Raw genomic sequence first — 21,442 nt, forward strand, 5'->3', positions numbered from 1 at the left:
AGCACAATACAGGCAAAAGACACACTAATTTGATAAATACTAAGGAAGGAAGGTAGAAAAATATTAAAAGTCATTGTTTTCCTAATTAAACCAATGCTTTTATAAGAGCAGAAAACATTGCATGTACAGTAAAAACATAATAATTCATAATATGCAGTAGCTTCCATGCTAAGCTGAGGTATTTCAGGTAGCATGGGTTGGCATTGCATAGTGTAAGGTATGGGCAATGCAAAGTATGCATGCTGATTGTCCAGAACCCAGATCACATATGTACCCAGGCCACAATGCGGCTGTGTGGTGCAGCATGTGCCAGCCCTGCCAAATGCCTTGGGTTCATTGTACATTTGATTGTGAATTAAATTCTGGTTGTTGCATGTCCAGGAAGCTGTTGCTATTATCACATGTTTCTTGACTTGCTCATTCAGTTACCTAACCCCATACAGAGAAAGCCTTGCTTAGGATTTATTTTCCTAAATTCATAGTGCTGGTTACTATAACAAAATTCTAGGTAGAAAAATGTCTAGCAACAGTAGAATATACAGAGTTAGGGAGATTGCTCAGTGGTTAAAGGCACTTGCTTACAAAGCCCTCCAACCTAGGCTTAATTCCCCAGTACCCACATAAAGCTGGTCTCAAAAGTGTACATGAATCTGGAGTTCATTTTCAGTGGCAAAAGGCCCTGGCACACCCATACTCACTTACTTTCTCTCTCTCCCTCTGTCTGTCTATCTTGCAAAAAAGGAAATTATATAAGTACATTTGTAATACAGTAAAACAGAGTATTTTTATACTAGCACTAAATGCAGTTTCAGCTACATAAACCAATGTACATAAAATCTGAGGAGAAAATGTTGAACCAGTGAAGTCACAGGATACAACATCATTATATTTATGTATACAAAACTAAATTCTGCTAAATTTAGTGTTAAATACACCTATAATAAAAGTAAAAAAAAATGGTTGATTTTAATATTAAGAAAAAATAGGTCAGGAGAGATGTTTCAGTGGGTAAAGGCATTTGCTAGCAAAGCCTGACAAGCCAGGTTCAATTCCCCAGTACCCATGTAAAGCCAGACGCACAGGGCTGGAGAGATTGCTTAGTGGTTAAGGCACTTGTATGCAGTCAAAGGAACCAGGTTCAATTCCCCAGAACCCACATAAGCCAGATGCACAAGGTGGCATACACATCTGGAGTTCATTTCCAGCAGCAGGAGGCCCTGCTGTACCCATTCTCTCTCTCTCCCTCTCTTTCAAATTTTTGTTGTTGTTTGTTTTCCGCTGTAGGGCTTCACTCTAGCCCAAGCTGACCTGGAATTCACTGTGTAGTCTCAGGGTGGCCTCAAACTCATGGCAACCCTCATACTTCTGCCTCCTGAGTACTGGGATTAAAGTATGTACCATGCCTGACCCTCTTTAAAATAAATAAAAATAAAATATTTTTTTAAAGCCAGATGCACAAAGTAATGCATGCACCTGGAGTTTATTTTCAGTGGCAGGAGGTCCTGGCACACCCATTTCTTCTCTTTCATTCATATTTTCTCCCTCCCACCACCACTTGCAAATAAATTAAAAAGAAAAGAAAAGAATAAATAAACTTGTTAGGCAGAAAGGAATTAGATTAAGTTTAATATTACTAACTGTGTTCTACTCCTTTCGGTTATGTGATGCCTAAATGGAAATTCGTTTAGCTGTTACCATTTCTGATACTATAGTACACATGTTTTACTAATGGCCTTATATAGGATATATTTTACAATAAAGAATAATATGTTGGGCTGGAGAGATGGCTTAGCGGTTAAGCGCTTGCCTGTGAAGCCTAAGGACCCCGGTTCGAGGCTCAGTTCCCCAGGTCCCATGTTAGCCAGATGCACAAGGGAGCGCACGCATCTGGAGTTTGTTTGCAGAGGCTGGAAGCCCTGGCGCGCCCATTCCCTCTCTCTCCCTCTATCTGTCTTTCTCTCTGTGTCTGTTGCTCTGAAAAGAAAGAAAGAAAGAAAGAAAGAAAGAAAGAAAGAAAGAAAGAAAGGAGGGAGGGAGGGAGGGAGGGAGGGAGGAGGGAGGAGGGAGGGAGGGAGGGAGGAGGGAGGAGGGAGGAGGGAAGGAAGAAAGAAAGAAAGAAAGAAAGAAAGAAAGAAAGAAAGAAAGAAAGAAAGAAAGAAAGAAAGAAAGAAAGAAAGAATAATATGTCACTCATGAAAATAAGCCCTATGGCAGGCTGGAGGAGGGTAATCAGTGGTAGAGCTGTGCTCAGCATGTGCAAGAGACCCTGGGTTCCATCTGCACAAACAAATCAAAAATCTACTATGGATATACTGGAGCCTAGGTCCTCTGCATGTAGAGTCTGCATTATTATAATCAGCAATTCTGATAGGGAGATGTAGTGAACACAAAAGGATAGGGCTCAAAGAGCTGTAGTCTTGGAGATAGATGGACATGGGAGTTGGAGATGGCTCCTGTGTTGTAATGGTTGTCACCACCTAAGATCAGCAGTAGTTTGGGCACAGGAGTGATGGGAATATACTCCTCTTGGTAGCCATGTATCTGTGTGAGGGATGAAGGTGTAGCCTATTGAGGAAGAGAGTCTCTCTGAGATTGGTGGCTACCTGCCGGTTGCATTTAACACCCAGTCTGATGTGACCATTGTAGCCTCAGGTAGCAACAAAGGCCTTGGACTTAGTCCACAGCCAGTGAGGGCTCCTCTGGCCAGCACAGTCTTCCATACTTCATCCATGAAAGCCCTCCAAGGAAGGCTAGATCTCTCTCTTTGATGTGCAGAAGAAATCAATAGGGATTTGATCTTCGTGGCCTTGACCAGGAGCCACTCCTTGTCCTGGGCCTGGCTTTCACAAGGGAAGGCCTTTGTCCTGTCTCCTCCATTAACTCAACAGATAGCAACCACAGTTCTCCATATGCAGCCTCAGAGGCCCCCCTGTTCTAGGTCTGTAGATCCCTGGGCCCCCAGTTGCACCAGGGATATCAGCTATTTGGAGTTTTCTCCCTGGTGACCCTATTTATATCTTTCCTGGCATTTAAACCCTTTATCACTATAAATATTTCTCTTAATCTCTAGTAATGTTTGCTTTGTGTTAAAAGTGTACTTGGAGGGTCTGGAGAGATTGTTCCATGGTTAAAGACACTTGCTTGCAAAGCCTGATGGCCCAAGTTCGATTCCCCAGTACCCACACAAAGCCAGATGCATGCACAAAGTAGTGCATGCATCTAGAGTTTGTTTGCAGTGGCAAAAGACCCTAGTGTGCCCATGTTTTCTCTCTATCCCTTTTTCTCTTTGCAAATACAGAAAAATAATCTTTTAAAATGTGTATTTGAGCCGGGCGTGGTGGTACACGCCTTTAATCCCAACACTTGGGAGGCAGAGGTAGGAGGATCGCAGTGAGCTCAAGGCCACCCTGAGACTACAGAGTTAATTCCAGGTCAGCCTGGACCAGAGTGAGACTCTACCTCAAAAAACCAAAAAAAAAAAAAAGTGTATTTGGAGGATTGGAGGCATAGCTCCATGATGGGGTATTTGTTGCACTCCATCCCAGGACCATCACAAAAAGAAAACAAGTGCTTTCTGTTTTCTATTAGTATAGCCACCCTAGCTCTAGAATAACAGCTCTTGGTCATAGTTTTCCATCTTTCACTTATCATCTATTTGTGGTTTTGAATCCACAGTAAGACCTATCATTCTGTCAGGTTTTGTTTATTTGTTTGTTTTGGGAAGAAAAAAAAAAAGGCTGACCTGAAATTCACGATGTACTCAGGCCAGCCTCGAATTCATGGTGATCCTCCTACCTGGGCCTCCCGAGTGCTGGAACTAGAGACATGCACCACCACACCCAGCCTATTGTGTTTGTTTTTACCCATTGAGATAGTCTCTAACTTTTGATTATTTAAGCCACTCATTTGATGTTGCATTGAAATAAGACTGCTGCACTTTCCTTTTTAATTTTTTAATATATTTTCTGGTTAGTCTGCTTTCCCCCCTCTTTAAGTAACTCTGTGTCTTGTTTGTTTTTATTATCTTTCTTTGTATGTGCAAGAGAGAGAGAGAGGAATAGAGAGAAAGAGAGAGAGCCCATGTATGTTAGTCCAACAATACAATTTTATAATTTTATTAAATTGTTTTCCAACTTACGTAGGAAAAAATACTATATATCATCTTTATCTGGATAATCATATTTACTGGAGAAGTTGATGTGTGTGTGTGTGTGTGTATCTGTCTGTCTGTCTGTCTGGTGTCACTTGTTTTGAATAACTTACTTCAGTGTTTCTTATAAGATTGCTCTGCTTGCAATGAATTCTCCTTTTTCTGCTTGTCTAGAAATACTGTTGCTTTGCCTTTATTTTTTTTAAGATGGCTTTATTGAATACAGGCTCTTGATTGACAGTTTATCTTCTAGCATTTTGAATATGTTGTCCCACAACTTCCTAATCTCTTGTTTGTGACAAAAAGTCAACTGTTAATCTTGTGATTTGCTTTTGCCACTTGAAAAATTGCTTTGCTTTTTTACCACTATTACTGTGTTAATATTACTTAGAGTCAGTTGCATCTGTTGGTTATGTCAATTGCTGGTTTTCATTCAATTTTAGATTTTTATAGCCATTATTAGCAAGGCTCTAACTGCTCTCCTTAGAATTTCCTAGTTCTTTTACAATGCTGGCTCCTGGCTGGCATCTGAGGACATGGCTTTCAGTGTTCTCAGTCAGCAATTAAGTGACAGCAATATGATGTGTGCCCAACACCTGTTTTCCTTTAAGGAGTCTGGAGTTTTGGTGTGTACTAGCCAGAATGCCTTTGTCACCATTTTTCAACAAAACTCTTGGGTCCCATGTCTACTGGACTTCACAGGCAAGAGACAGCACACACATGCTGCTGGGGAAGGGCATATTCTGTGTGATTACCCATGAGAGAGAGAGTGAAAGAGAGAGAGAGTCAGAGATGGAGACAGAGAGCCTAAGAAAGCCCAGGCACATGGACTTCTCCAGATTCTGCCTGTGTCTTCTGCCCTTGCTGATCATGAATATGCCCCATCTGCCTTTTAAAAAATATTTTATTTTATGTATTTATTTGTGAGAGAGAGAGAGAATGAGCATACCAGGGTCTCCAGCCACTGCAAACAAACTCCAAACACATGTGTCACCATGTGCATCTGCCTTATGTGGGTTCTGGGGAATAAAATTTGTGTCCTTAGGCTTCACAGGCAAGTGCCTTAACCGCTAAGCCATCTCTCCAGCCCCTCATCTGCATTTTGCATGTTACCACAGCTTCATGGAACAACTGGCCTGTTCTTAATTGCGTGTTACTAAAATCTCCGATGACTTTTTTGGTTTTTTTGTTGTTGTTGTTGTTTATTTTATTTATTTATTTGAGAGCCACAGACAGAGAGAAGGAGGGAGAGAGAGAGAGAATGAGTACACCAGGGCCTCTAGCCACTACAAATGAACTCCAGATGCATGTGCCACCTTGTGCATCTGGCTAACGTGGGTCCTGGGGAATTGAGCCTCAAACTGGGGTCCTTAGGCTTCACAGGCAAGCATTTAACCGCTAAGTCATCTCTCCAGACCTTGTTTTGTTTTTTGAGGAAGGATTTTGCTATAGTCCAGGCTGACCTAGAATCCACTATGTAGTCTCAAGGTAGCCTCGAACTGACAGCAAACCTCTGCCTCCTGAGTGCGGGGATTAAAGGTATGTGGCAGCACACCCAGCCTCCAATGATTTGTTTTAATATTTTTAAATTATTTATTAGAGAGAGAGAATGGAATAGCCATAACAAGGCCTTCAGCCACTACAAATGAACTTCAGACGCATATGCTACCATGCACATCTAGCTTACTTGGGTTATGGGGAATTGAACCTGCATCCTAAGGTGTCGCAGGCAAACACTTTAACTGCTAAGCCATCTCTCTTCAGCCCTCCAATGCTTTTTCACAAGGCACTTAGGCATGAACTCTTATATTCAAGATGAAGTTAGTCTCCTCAGGCAGAACTACAGTCTTTTTGTCTTGGAGGCCTGGAATTCCTCACTTCCCAGGCACATACATATAGCACGTTTCCATCCATACTTTGTGGCAGCTGCAGCCATATGTTGGGGATAGGAGCTGGGCAGGGGGAACAGCAGCCTAGGTCTTCTGCACTGGCTCCCCTTATTGTTTTCCCTACTAGCAATCTAAGGCTTCTGCCCTAAAATGTGTGGGGAGTAGGAACAGGGCATGAGAATACAGTTTCTGGTGATGATCCTCAGGGTAAAACCAGTACACTGCATTGGAGAGGGCACCCCTCTCTTCTTGGCCTGGTGTACAGCTTCAGACACACAGCTGGGTTCAAGTGAAACAGTATAATAGAGACCCTAAAACAATCCAACCTGAATGATGTAAATTTCCCCAGGACTCATGCTGGAGGAAGGAAAGGCTAAAGCCGTAGCCGCAGGGAGGACTTGCTTAGTCGAAAGAGAGCTCAGAGTTCTGCCTACTTACCTCATGGATGTCAGATATTCATAGTTCCTGGCTTTTGTTTCATATTTTCTTTAAAATGTTCATACTCCTACAGGAAAGGTGGAAAGAAGCTGAGAACTTCTGTCTTCCCAGTTCTGACCAAATTATAAACAGATCTACTTCTTTGTACCAATTTCTGTTTTCTATTTTCTTTTGGAATTTGGGGAAACCAAAGTGATAGCTTATGGGCTTAAGTAGCTAGTAACGATTTAATTATTTAATTATTTATTTATAGACAGGGCCTTTATATAACTTTGTATAACTCAAACTAGCCTTAAACTTACAATCTTCCGGCCTCAGTCTCTGCCGTCCTTTAGAGAGTTCTGGGACTACAGGTATGCACCACCATTCCTGTCTTTTAACAGGTGACTTTAATGGTCTTTTTCTTAGCCTTATATTTCTTCACATGTTTGATAATTTTCATTGTAAGTTTATTTCAAATAAATTAGCTCTTTCTTACTATTTTGGCTGTGGTGGTATGCATATCTAAAGCAGTCTTGCCAATGCATCAGTCCAGCCATCGTCGTCTGGGTGCTAGACTCTCTGATAAGGTAGTCTGACAATTTTCCAGCACTGCTGAAAATCCCTCTCCAACAAGCTTCTCCTCTGACTGACACCAGGCTTTGGCCTAGTCTTTCTCATACCATGAGATTCCTGGGGAAATTCCAGCTTCTTGGGGCTCATTGTTTCAGTAGTCTGAAGGAAATGGCACATGTAGCTCTTGCTGTAAACATCTTTTGGCAACTTTTAAAAAATATTTTATTTTTATTTATTTGACAGAGAAAGAGGGAGAGAGAGAGAGAATGAGCACACCAGGGCCTCCAGCCACTGCAAACAAACTCCAGGCACTTGCTCCCCCTTATGCATCTGGCTAATGTGGGTCCTAGAGAATCGAACCTGGGTCCTTTGGCTGTGCAGGCAAACACCTTAACCACTAAGCCATCCCCCCAGCCCTTGGCAACTTTTATACATAACATAATGTCACTTGATCAGAAACCCCTCCCAATGTCTTCTTTTGTCCCCCTGCAACCACTCTTCTTTCCTGCTATACCCTCTTCGATTTTGATGACTTTTTCCCTACCTCCTCCATCATTGCCATATCAAAATGTAGGTAGTGAGGGCTGAAGAGATAGCTTAGTGGTAAAGATGTTTGCCTGCAAAGCCAAAGGACCCACGTTCAACTCCCTAGGACCCATGTGAGCCAGATGCACAAGGTGGCACATTTGGTATTTGTTTGCAGTGGCTGAAGGTACACCCATTCTCTGTCTGTCTCTCTGTCTCTCTCTCTCAAATAAATAAAATAAAAAATGTAGGTAGTGAAAGTTTCTATGAGATCATAAAGTAAACAGTCACCTCATGTCCAGAAGATAGTGTCCCAAAGTATACCCCCCCACTTCCTCTGGCTCTTACATTCCTTTTGTCCCTGCTCCGCAATGTTACATAAGGCTTGGAGAACATAATAAAGATGTCTCATTTAGAACTGAGCACTCAACCTTCACTTATTTTCAGCATTTTGATGAGTTTTTAAAATATTTTTAATTTTTTATTTTATTTATTCATTATTCATTTATTTATTTATTAGTGTAAGAAAGAGAGGGAGAGAGAGAGAGCAAGAGTGAGAATGGGTGCACCAGGGCTTCCAACCACTGCAAACAAACTCCAGACATGTGTGCCCTCTTGTGCATCTGGCTAACATGGGTCCAGGGGAATTGGATCTAGGTCCTTTGGCTTTGCAAGCAAGCGCCTTGGCCACTAAGCCATCCCTCCAGCCCACTTTGATGAGTTTTGAGTCAACCCAGTATTTACCACCATTCACAAGAAGCTTCTTTGACCAAAGATACAATCAGTACTAATTTATGGCAATAAATATAATATAAATACTTAGAAGGCAATTTGATGGACACACATATCCATTTGGTCAATCAACAGTAGTGGTTTCTTCACTAGGGGCTATGACATCCCCAGGCCTGCGGTTTTGGCTAGGTTTTCAGTACCAGGCATGAATTCGCTCCCACGGAGTAAGCCTTAAACTCAACCACAGAGCAGTGGGTTACCTCTCTGTGACAGTGATGCCACTGTGCCACTAGTAAGCCACTGTGCACCTCTTGCTTGGATGCTCAGTTGTGTAGTACACAAGATTGGTCCACAGTTGACAAGCCTGTTGGTGACTTTTCTCCCCCAGCAGCCTGCATAGTACTTTTAGTACTATGACAGCTAGCCAACAAAGAGGAGCCTTCCAGTCAGTGCCAGTTTGATTACGAAGTATTTCTTTATGCATCTGGCTTTATGTGGGCATTGGGGAGTGAAACCCAGGCCATCTCTTCAGTCACCAGTCATCTCTTTAGAGTATCTTCCTTTCTAAGGTATGAGGGAGAGGTACAAAAGATGGTAATGGGGGGGGGGATTAAGATCAAAATACATTGTTTAAAGTTATTTTATTTATTTATTTATTGTGTTTATTTGACAGAAAGAGTCAGGTAGAGAGAGAATGGGCATGCCAGGGCCTTCAGTCACTGCAAAGGAACTCCAGATTCATGTGCCACCTTGTGTATCTGGTTTATGTGAGTTCTGGGGAGTCAAACTTGGATCCTTTTGGTTCTTCAGACAAGCACATTAACCACTAAGCCATCTCTCCAGCCCCAAAATACTTTTTTGTTTTGTTTTGTTTTGTTTTTCGAGGTAGGGTCTCACTTTGGTCCAGGCTGACCTGGAATTCACTATGTAGTCTCAGGGTGGCCTCGAACTCATGGTGATCCTCCTACCTCTGCCTCCCAAGTGCTGGGATTAAAGGCATGCACCACCATGCCCGGCCAAAATACATTTGTTGCTGGAGAGATGACTCAGCAGTTAAGGTGATTGCCTGCAAAGCTTAAGGACCTGGGTTCAATTCCCCAAAATACATTTTTTAAAAATATGAAAATTGTCAATAAAATTCATAAAAAGAGAATATCTTCCTTTCTGCCATGTCAATTACATGTTTGGTTGTTTTCCATCTTCCTCAATTTATACTTATTTCTGCCTAGAAACATTAAAATTTCCTCCACTGGACATGTGAACATCCTACTTAAAGCCAGATATTATTATTGCAATTTAGAATGTCTACCTCATGGGTATTGAAAATATATCAGGACTAACAGTTCCAGCTCATCCTTAACTTTCCACCATCACACACATAGCAGAGATCAGCCACAGTTGTTTTCCTGATGCTTCATTTTAACAGAAAAGAAGACTGTGTAACTGGATTCGTGATGCCCATTATCACATAGGCCAATGACTAGACAAGAAGTGACTTTAAGCAGTGCTTTAGTCAGAGAGCTGGCTGTCTGGGAAGCCAGACGATTAACATCCCAGAAAATGTGCCTTCTTCCCCTCATCTCCAGCTAGCGTTGTCTGTAGGGAATGGAAACAAAGGCCGTCAATCACGTCAAAGTTCAGTTCCATTTCTCTGGGGTTGTGGTCAGCCTTGTCTCTGAGGTTCGGTGTATTGGTACTTCTCTCCTTATTGGCTTCTCCAGTTTCCCTCATTGTCCTCTCTGTGTGCAGTAGAATTCACATACTCCCAAGTGCCGCTGAAGACAAAGGCTAACCCAGAACCATGATCAGTGGGTACTTGCTGAATTATTTACAATGTGTACATGCAGATTCATTTTTGCAATAGCAAGAACAAATGTGCCCTTGTAAAAATGAATACGGAAGTACTCTGCCCATCCTCCATCCCTTTTCAAGTACTCTTTGCTCCAGCCTCTATTTAGCTGCGTTTTTAGTATCCTTTACCTTCTGGGCTAATATTACCTCTGCCTGTTACTTGGGCTGAAAGCCATGGAGGCCCACTGCTTCTAGTCCATCACCATGTAATTGGAATTTTTTCAATGCCTTTCCTATTTGGGGATATACTTACCTCATTTCTGAGCACAGTCACATGTTTTTAAGATTTTTTTTTTTCCTTGTAACGAAGTGGGTGGTCAGAGTAAGGACTCTTTCTCTCAGCCTGATCAGATTCCCCAATCCACCTTAAATTTGAATTCAGATACATAAGACTTTTCTCTTTAGAATGTCTAGCATTTTACTTTCTGGATAGATGGGTCAGCAAGACTCAAGATTCAGAAGCAAAAATAAATGGGAACAGTTTGGGTAGCAAAATGGCAAAGCCTGCGTTAGGGTTCACAGTGGGGAATGAAAATTGTTCACAACCTGGGTTCTCTGCAAAATAACAAAATTAGTAGTTAAAAGTAGGTAAGAATGTAAAAAAATAATGAAAATTTTAAAAGTCTTAGCACATTTGGTGTGAAGTTCTTAACTGGCTGTGTGTAGACTCAGGCAGTACTTGTGAAATAGAATCAGTGGTCTGAGAAGCCAAGCAGAAGAGGTTGGCTTTATTGGCAGAAAAGGCTGAGGAAAACAGAAACCTAAAAGAAAAAGGTAGTTGGTTATTTCAAAGTTACTTTCTATATGTCTGAGATCTAAGCAGACAGAGCTCCTGATGTAGGTTGAAAGTGACTTGGCCAGGGATTTTGCAATTCTCTCCGTGTCGCCTGACTTCTCTGAAGGTTGTAATGGGGAGAGAGCTCTCATGGAATACTTCAGCAATGAGTTCTTGTCCAGGAAGTGGTAAAAAAAAAAAATACCAACCTGAGCCAGGCAGCATAACACACTCCTTTAATCCCAGTTCTCTAGAAGCAGAGGTAGGAAGATCCCCATGAGTTCAAGGCCAGTGTGAGACTACATAGTGAATTCCAGGTCAGCTTGGGCTACAGCAAGACCCTACCTCAAAAAAAAAAAAAAAATTACCAACGTGGATCATGAGACAATTGATAAGGCCAGTGAGAGGAATGCAGCAGATTTTACTGCATAGTAATCAGAAAAACAGTGATGGCATAAATAGCAGACTTTATTACAAGCAGAAAAGTATCTGTGCGAGTGGGCAGACACCTTGAAATTGAGAACTTATCTGAAAGGCTGAATTTTGGGGGTATAAGTATGTGTACTTATATATAGTTGAAAGTGTCATGGGCTGATTGATGGTCTATTTGAGAGTTTCTCAGTAGTAACTGAAAAAGCTTTGGTCGAGGAAGGAACGGGGCAAGCTGATCTCAGAAGCAGCTATTTGTAACTGCGATGAGTTGATCACAATTTCTCTGGCTAAACTCTCAGAGCCCCAGCTGTTCTGAGTTAACTGTATAGTTACCAGAATCACTCACTCAACGTGAGATAAATGACTCAATTTCAGCTGAATGGTGCAGAATTTCTGCATGAGTGACTCAAGATTGGTTTGGTCTGTTGGGCCTGTCATACGGGAGCTTCATCCAGCCCATAGCCTTCTGCACATTTTGTTTAACAGATGCTGAAGGCCAGTGTCCACAGCAGATACCAGAGGGAGTACTCTGAGGCACAGATTTAACTGCCTGGGGTCATGTTGTTCAGGATTGACCTGGTAGTACTTCCCACAGGGAAACACTTCAGTTGAAGTGTAACTCAGAGGCTACATAAATGGCTTTGGGTTTTAGTCTCCTCTAGGGAAATTTGTCCTTTCAAATTTTCTTATATTTCTATCAAAAATATGGTGGTGGGAGGCTGAAGAGATAGCTTAGTGGTTAAGCCACTTGCCTGTGAAGCCAAAGGACCTTGGTTCAATTCCCCAGGACCCATGTAAGCAAGATACACAAGATGGTGCATGCATCTAGAGATCTTTTGCAGTCAAGGAAGCCCTACCTGGTGCACCCATTCCCTTTCTCTCTCTCTCTCTCTCTCTCTCTCTCTCTCTCTCTCTCTCTCTCTCTCTTTCTCTCTCTCTCTCTCTCCCTCTCCTTCCCCCTCTCCCTCTTCCTCTCCCTCTTTCCCTCTCTCAAATAAATAAAATTTTTTGTATGTTTTTTAAATGTGGTAGGGGACACTACATTGTGTTGTGGTGGTGGGATCCTATTTTTAAAGGCCTTTGTGGAGAGTTTTTAATCTGTCTTTTCCGTTTCTTGGTTCTTCTTCATTGGTATCTCATCAGTGATTCTATATCTTCATAGAACAGAAGTTTGGGTCTTAGGCCTTAAAAGACAAGAATTATTCTCTCTACATAATACATGATGTTTCTTTATTTTATCAGTATGTTATTCAATAATGGCTAGTTTTATTTTTAGATCTGAAATACTTAATTAGATACAGTCTGTATTCTTTCCATTTGCTCAGGCTGCTTTTGAAATGTCACGAGTTATAAGGTAACTGATATTGTCAAAATGGATGTTTTTCAAACATCTGAGCCTCAGTACTCTCGGGCACAGTGGCCAGTGGCTGTGGCAGGGGTGGTGCATGGGACATGCATGAGTTCTCCCAGTGGACAGAAAAATTGTGCCCAGTATTCTCTTATAGACATACACCAAAAGAGGGGCAGGAGAGCAACGCAAATACTATCCTATGTGGTGTAGACAGTTCCATGTTGCTGGGATGAACATCTAAACCAGACACAGTTTATGGGGGAAAAGAGTTTATTTCAAGCTTACAAATCCAGCAAGAGTTCCAGCAATGGTGCAAGAAGCTGCTTCCATACATTCAAGCAGAGAGAAACAACCAAACAGCCAGCATGAAAGGGCAGCAAGGCAGAGCTTAAACCTCTCTGCATGCCTTTGTGCTAGAAGTCAGATCCACCTGCAAACACACCTTAGGGCTGGACCCCAGGATCTGTTCCCAGTGATAGCTCCTCCAGCTAGGTGGCTGGAAACCTAAGTTACAAGCTATAACAAAACACCTGAGTCTATGGGGATATATACATTCTAACTGCCACAACATGTTATTTGAAAGGACAAACGCAATGAAATGTTTAAGAAATCTCTCATAGGCATGATGGAGGCAATAGAAAAGACACATGAAGTGAGTTTGACCAACAACCACAAGGACTACCTGGCTTAACATATGAACTGATGGCATATTTTTAAAATCTTGTGAGTAGATTTAATTTAATATGTTACTAAACTTCATATTAACTATGTACTCCATTTAAAATATTTATTCTTGCTGGGCATAGTAGCTCAAGCCTTTAGTCTCAGCACTTGGAAGGCTGAGATAGGAGGATTGCCATGAGGCCAGCCTGGAGCTACAGAATGAGTTGCAGGTTAGCCTGGCCTAGAGAGAGAACCTCCCTCAAAAAAATTATTTAAATAAATTATTTATTATCTACTAATATTGATAACACTAAATGCCACACTTGTAACTCCAATACTTGGGAGGCTGAAACACAGGGATCAAGGCAATTTTTATGTCATCTCCTATTGTGTTTTCTGAAAACCAGGATCCCAGATGATGGTTAAGCTCTACTGTCAGCTTGCTTGCACCTAGAATCACCTTGGAGGCAGATCTCTGGGCATGTATGTGTGAGAGTTTTTCAATTAGGTTGAGATGGCAAGATCCACCCCAAATGTATGTGGTACCATCCCAAGGGCTGCAATCCCTGACTGAGTAAAGAGAAAGCAAGCTGAGCACCAGCATTCATCTCTTTGCTTTTTGACACAGGACACAATGTGACCAACCACCTGAAGCTCCTACTGCCTTAATGCCCCCACCATGATAACTGTGCCCCCAAACTATGAACCAAAATAAACCCCTTGTTTAAAAAAAGGCAGGATTGCTGGAGAGATGGCTCAGTGGTTAAAGATACTTGCTAGCAAAGCCTACCAGCCAAGATTCAATTCCCCAGTTCCTATGCAAAACCAGACACACAAAGATGCAACTGAAGTTTGTTTATAGCTGCAAGAGGCCCTGGCATGCCCATTCTCAATTCATTCATATTGATTCATTCTGTGTGTGTGTGGGGGGGGGGTAATGAAAATTAAAAAAGGAAAAACAGAATGAAATAAAAACAAAAGAAGACTGGGGCTGGAAAGATGGCTTAGCAGTTAAGTGCTTGCTTGTGATACCTAAGGACCCCGGTTTGAGGCTTGATTCCCCAGGACCCACTTTAGCTACATGCACAAGGGGGCGCACACATCTGGAGTTCGTTTGCAGTGGCTGGAGGCCCTGGAGTGCCCATTTTCTCTCTCTCTCTCTCTCTCTCTCTCTCTCTCTCTCTCTCTCTCCTTCTCTGTCTGTTGCTCTCAAATAAGTAAATAAAAATAAACAAAAAAAATGTTAAAAGGAAAGAAGATTGTGACCAGCGTGGCCTACATAGTGAGACCATATCTAAAATAAATAAATAAAAGGCAAAAAGTAACTCCCCCTGTGCAGCTACAGATTTGTTTTTTAAACTAAAATGCAATAATGTAAGTCACTTATTCTATAAATATGTCTAATGATAATAAGTGCCAATAACTTTGAAAGCCAGATAAAATGGCTAACACAAAGGAAAAATATGTATTATTAAAAAAGATGAAGTGCTGGAGAAATGGCTTAGTGGTTAAGGCATTTGCCTGCAAAGCCTAAGGATCCAGGTTTGATTCTCCAGGTCCCACATAAGCCAGATACACAAGGTGGCACATGCATCTGGAGTTCATTTGCAGTGGCTAGCTAGCCCATTCTCACTCTCTCTCCCTGCCACCCCATCTCTGTTTTTCAAATAAATAAGTTAAATAAATCTTTTTTAAAAAATATGAGGGTATAAAACAATATAGGTATCAAGGAAGAAATTGAAAACATAATCAACAGGCTATTTCTACTGCTGGGTGTGGTGGTGTACACCTTTAATCCCAGCACTCAGGCAGAGGCAGGAGGATCACCAAGAGTTTGAGGCCACCCTGAGAATACAGAGTGAATTAAGGTCAGCCTGGGCTGGAGTGAGACCCTATCTCGAGAAAACAATAAAAAAAGGCAATTTCTAAAAGATTCTAGTAGTTCTTTTACAGGTACATTCTACCAAACCTTCAGGGAAAAAATAATCCTCTTATAAAGACGATCAGTAGATAGGTAGATGGGTAGACTTTTAAGCTCCTTAGAAAATGTCACCTAATTTATTTTAGTTAATCAAAGAATACTTATCTTCCAGGTCTAAGAAAAATTTTCTTGTTAAAGTAGGAGTGTCCAACATTAGGAAATGCATTAATGCGGCTTGGCATGTTGGTGCACACCTTTACTCCCAGCACTTGGGAAGTAGCAGTAGGAGGATTGTAGTGAATCCAGCCTGGGACTTCAGAGGCAGTTCCAGGTCAGCCTGGGTTACAATGAGACCTTACTTTGAAAAACAAGAAAAAAGAAAGAGAGAGAAAGAAATGAATTAGAGACTTCCGGTTAAGATGGTGGCTTAGGTACCACGCGAAAGCAGCCTAGGGGGGGAAAGACCAAAAATCTCAGCAAAATACAAACTTTTACTAAAAAGTGAGGTGAATAGGAAATCAAAATGGCAGTGGAGAAGTAGAAGAGATCCAGAGCCCGCACAGGCCTGCAAAAGCAGCCCCTGCAGGTCCGCCGACCACGGTGGTGGCAGTGCACCAGAAAGCTGCCAGGCTCAGCTCCAGCCACAGGAAAAGCCAGGTGCAGGGAGCTTCCACTCAAACCAGAGCTCTCTGCAACTCAAGAAACGTGAAGGGAGAGCAGCAGTGAGCAATGGAGGAGCAGATCACAAGGTAGAAGAACACGTGGAACAGTGAGAGAACTAGAACAACTGCAGCTCCCTCCCCTCCCCCACCACCCGTGCCCAGCTCCAGCAAACACAGCAGCGGTCCCGGGACCCAGCTATGCCAACTTGAGCAAACAGCAGGACCCAAGCAGGAGCAGAGTCCAGCAGCAACATCAGTGGCTCTGGCACCAGCAGCAGCAGCCCCAGAAGCAGCAAATCCAGTAGCAGCAGCAGCGGCAGACCCAGCAGTGGCAGCTTCAGAGGCAGCAGTCACAGATCCAGCAGCAGCAGTGGGGGATCAAGTAGTGGCAGCTAAAGTAGCAGCAGCAGCAGCTTCAGGAGCAGCAGTGGCGGTTCCAGCAGTGGTGGTGCAGATCAACAGGGCCACAGTTGCCAGGCTCGGTTTACCACACAGGAAAAGCCATTACCCAGCTCCAGAAATCAGAACAGAAGCCCAACGACCCAGCCAGAAACTTGACTGAGACCAAAATCATCCAAAAAGGTAACTGGGATTGCACCAGGGAAGGTTCTTACTTGGTCACAAGCTGATTTGGATCCCTCAACAGACCAGAAATCTTAACCTTTGTGTGGATAGAGGATCTGGTTGTTATAATAACTACTCGTGCATAAATGCTCGGTGCTGTATTTGATTGAATGTGTACAGTGTTTAGTTAAATTTTGGAATCTACCTATATTTTATTCCACTCAGCCTACTCAAATACTCCCATAGCAGGCAAACTCAACCCCTAGGAACACCTTTGTAGATACTCTAAGAGTCTTAAGAGCCATACCTAACACCTTAAGGTCCTACCCTGAAAATATATAACATCAAATAAATTGATACAGCTAAGAATACCCAACTAGCTAGAAAATCCAAGCATTAACTTAATCCAAGATGCAAAAATATATACATTATAACACAAGAAACACTAAAAAGCAAGATGATATAAATCCACCTAAAAGAATTAATGCATCAGAAATGACCTCCAGTGAGAACGAGTTAGAGGAAATGCCTGAGAAAGATTTCAAAAGAATGATTGTAAATATGTTCAAAGAGGTCAAAGAACAAATCAAAGGAATGAAAGAAGAAATCAAAGATGAAATCAAAGGAATCAAAGAGGAAACCAAAGAAGATGCAGGACACCAATTTAATGAAATAAAGAAGGCAATACAAGACATAAATAAGGAAATAGAAATAATAAAGAAAAACCAGTCAGAATTACTAGCAATGAAGAACACAGTTAATGAAATAAAACACTCTGTAGAAAATCTCACCAGTAGAATGGATGAAGGAGAGAACAGAATATCTAAGCTAGAAGAGCAGGTGGCAGATCTAATATAGTCCAACAAAGAGAAAGACAAAGTTATAGAAAAGTATGAATGGGAATTTCAAGATATTCGGGACACTATGAAAAGATCAAATATAAGAATTCAGGGCATCGTAGAAGGAGAAGAATTCCACTGCAAAGGCATAGTAGGCGTCCTCAACAAAATCATAGACGAAAACTTCCCCCAAATTGGGAAAGAGGTGCCAATGCAGATACAGGAAGCCTTTAGAACCCCAGCCAGACAAAACCTGGAAAGAACCTTTCCTCACCATATTATAATCAAACTATCAAACAAACAAACCAAGGAAAAAATAATGAAAGCAGTTAGAGAGAAAAATCAAGTCACCTACAAAGGCAAGCCCATCAGGATTACAGCAGATTATTCAACACAAACTTTAAAAGCCAGAAGGGTTTAGAGTGATGTATTCCAAGTTCTGAAAGACAACAACTGTCAACCAAGGTTACTTTATCCTGCAAAGCTATCCACTCAAATAGACGGAGAAATAAGGACATTCCATGACAAAATCAGGTTAAAGGAGTATTTGAAGACAAAACCAGCTCTGCAGAAAATACTTGATAGGATCCTCCATGCTGAAGAAAAGGAAAAGCACCCATATAAGGAACCTGGAAAAAACAAGCAATACTCAAATACTAGTTAACACAAGAAAGCAAAGGTAGAACCGGAACCACACACACACACACACAAAAAAAAAAAAAATGGCAAACATAAATACACACCTTTCAATAATATCTCTTAATATCAGTGGCCTCAATGCCCCAACCAAAAGACATAGGTTTGCAGACTGGGTTAAAAAGCAAGATCCTACAATTTGTTGCCTCTAAGAAACTCACCTTTCTACAAAGGATGGATACTATCTTAGGGTGAAAGGTTGGAACATAGTATTTCAAGCAAGTGGGCCTAGAAAACAAGCAGGGGTTGCTATCCTAATATCTGACAAGGCAGGCTTCAGTCCAATGTTGGTCAAGAAAGATATGGAGACGCGACCTCATCTTTGTCAGTGCACAAAATGGCGCCTTACAGCTTGCTGGTGACCCGACTGCAGAAAGCCCTGGGTGTGCGGCAGTACCATGTGGCCTCAGTCCTGTGCCAACGGGCCAAGGTGGCCATGAGTCACTTTGAACCCAATGAGTACATCTGCTATGACCTGCTAGAGAAGAACATTAACATTGTTCGTCAACGATTAAACCGGCCCCTGACCCTCTCAGAGAAGATTGTTTATGGACACTTGGATGATCCAGTCAACCAGGAGATTGAGCGGGGCAAGACATACCTGCGGCTAAGGCCTGACCGAGTGGCCATGCAGGATGCCACAGCCCAAATGGCCATGTTACAGTTCATCAGCAGCGGGCTACCCAAGGTGGCTGTGCCATCCACCATCCACTGTGACCATCTGATCGAGGCCCAGGTTGGGGGTGAGAAAGATCTGCGTCGAGCCAAGGACATCAACCAGGAAGTGTATAATTTCCTGGCATCTGCTGGAGCCAAGTATGGCGTGGGCTTCTGGAGACCTGGATCTGGAATCATTCACCAGATCATTTTGGAAAACTATGCCTATCCTGGTGTTCTTCTGATTGGCACTGACTCCCACACACCCAATGGTGGTGGCCTGGGAGGCATCTGTATAGGAGTCGGAGGTGCTGATGCAGTGGATGTCATGGCTGGGATCCCCTGGGAGCTGAAGTGCCCCAAGGTGATCGGTGTGAAACTAACAGGCTCCCTCTCTGGTTGGACCTCACCCAAAGATGTGATCCTGAAAGTGGCGGGTGTCCTCACAGTGAAAGGTGGCACAGGCGCCATCGTGGAGTACCATGGGCCTGGTCTGGACTCCATCTCCTGCACCGGCATGGCAACAATCTGCAACATGGGCGCAGAAATTGGGGCCACAACATCAGTGTTCCCATACAACCACAGGATGAAGAAATACCTGAGCAAGACAGGCCGAGAAGTCATCGCCAACCTAGCGGAAGAATTCAAGGATCACTTGATGCCCGATCCTGGCTGCCAATATGACCAGCTGATTGAAATTAACTTCAGTGAGCTGAAGCCGCACATCAATGGGCCCTTCACCCCTGACTTGGCCCACCCTGTGGCAGAAGTGGGTGCTGTGGCAGAGAAGGAAGGCTGGCCTGTGGACATCCGAGTGGGTCTGATCGGCAGCTGCACCAATTCGAGCTATGAAGACATGGGGCGGTCAGCAGCCGTGGCCAAGCAGGCGCTGGCCCACGGACTGAAGTGCAAGTCCCAGTTCACCATCACACCAGGTTCTGAGCAGATCCGTGCCACCATTGAGCGCGATGGTTACGCACAGATCCTGAGGGACGTGGGTGGCATCGTCCTGGCCAATGCCTGTGGTCCTTGTATTGGGCAGTGGGACAGAAAAGACATCAAGAAAGGGGACAAGAACACAATCGTCACCTCCTACAACAGGAACTTCACAGGTCGAAATGATGCGAACCCTGAGACCCATGCCTTTGTTACATCCCCAGAGATTGTCACAGCCCTGGCCATCGCAGGAACTCTTAAATTCAACCCAGAAACCGATTTCCTAACAGGGAAGGATGGCAAGAAATTCAAACTGGAGGCTCCAGATGCAGATGAGCTCCCCAAATCGGGCTTCGACCCAGGGCAGGACACCTATCAGCAGCCCCCCAAGGACAGCAGCGGGCAGCGGGTGGATGTGAGTCCCACCAGCCAGCGCCTGCAGCTCTTGGAACCTTTTGACAAGTGGGATGGCAAAGACCTGGAGGACCTGCAGATTCTCATCAAGGTCAAAGGAAAATGTACCACTGACCACATTTCTGCTGCTGGACCCTGGCTCAAGTTCCGTGGGCACCTAGACAACATCTCCAATAACCTGCTCATCGGTGCCATCAACATTGAAAATGGCAAGGCTAACTCTGTGCGCAATGCTGTCACCCAGGAGTTTGTCCCTGTCCCTGACACTGCCCGCTACTACAAGAAACATGGCATCAGGTGGGTGGTGATTGGAGATGAAAACTATGGTGAGGGCTCAAGCCGGGAACATGCAGCCCTGGAGCCTCGCCACCTGGGGGGCCGGGCCATCATCACCAAGAGCTTCGCCAGGATCCACGAAACCAACCTGAAGAAACAGGGCCTACTGCCCCTCACCTTCGCTGACCCTTCTGACTACAACAAGATCCACCCTGTGGACAAGCTGACCATTCAGGGCTTGAAGGACTTTGCTCCTGGCAAGCCCCTGACGTGCGTCATCAAGCACCCCAATGGAACCCAGGAGACCATCCTCCTGAACCACACCTTCAACGAGACTCAGATTGAGTGGTTCCGTGCAGGCAGCGCCCTCAACAGGATGAAGGAGCTACAGCAGTGAGGGCGTTCAGGCCCGTGCTGCCCCACCCTGGACCCTGCTGGGTACCACTCAACCATCAGGAGCTGGGTCGATTCCATCCAGTGTGGCCTGCTGCAAGATGTGACCAGACTTGCTTCCTGCTCCCATCCTCAGCCCACTGACTGATCCACTGCGGGGGGCTTCCAAGAATAAGTTTCCATTCCCTGCTTCCCTTTTCATTCAGCTCGTTCTCTGAGCAGTCCCATGTAACTATTTATTTTTGATGACAACACTCCCATCTAAGGAAGTTTTTATTCTGCCTGATCATTTCACTGGTGGCTGAAGGATTTTAGAGAACCTTTTGTTCTTGCAATAATCCAAATTCATTAACTGTTCCTGTGGAAAAAAAAAAAAAAGAAAGATAAGGAAGGTCACTTTATATTGATTAAGGGCACACTTCAACAGGAGGACATTACAATCCTAAACATATATGCACCTAACATGGGGGCTCCCAAATTCATCAAACAAACACTATTAGAACTAAGGTCACAGATAACACCAAACACAGTGGTGGTGGGTGACTTTAACACCCCACTCTCATCAATTGACAGGTAATCCCGGGAAAAAATAAACAGAGAGGCATCTGGACTAAATGAGGTCATAGAAGGAATGGACTTAACAGATATATACAGGACATTTCATCCAAAGGCTGCAGAATATACATTCTTCTCAGCAGCACATGGAACATTCTCTAAAACAGA

General features: G+C 43.3%; 2 protein-coding genes across 4 annotated transcripts in view; both read left to right on the forward strand.

The window, feature by feature from the left end:
* The window catches only part of Rgs20 (regulator of G protein signaling 20), a 100,342-nt gene that overhangs the window by 40,116 nt on the left and 38,784 nt on the right, over positions 1 to 21,442 (forward strand). The window lies entirely within an intron of this gene.
* Positions 18,365 to 21,076, forward strand: LOC123458721 (aconitate hydratase, mitochondrial-like). Its single transcript, XM_045143586.1, has one exon. It carries the CDS (start codon positions 18,381 to 18,383, stop codon positions 20,721 to 20,723), a length of 2,343 nt encoding a protein of 780 aa, XP_044999521.1. The 5' UTR covers positions 18,365 to 18,380; the 3' UTR covers positions 20,724 to 21,076.

Source organism: Jaculus jaculus, chromosome 2, assembly GCF_020740685.1.
Source record: "Jaculus jaculus isolate mJacJac1 chromosome 2, mJacJac1.mat.Y.cur, whole genome shotgun sequence".
NCBI classification, from domain to species: Eukaryota; Metazoa; Chordata; class Mammalia; order Rodentia; family Dipodidae; genus Jaculus; species Jaculus jaculus.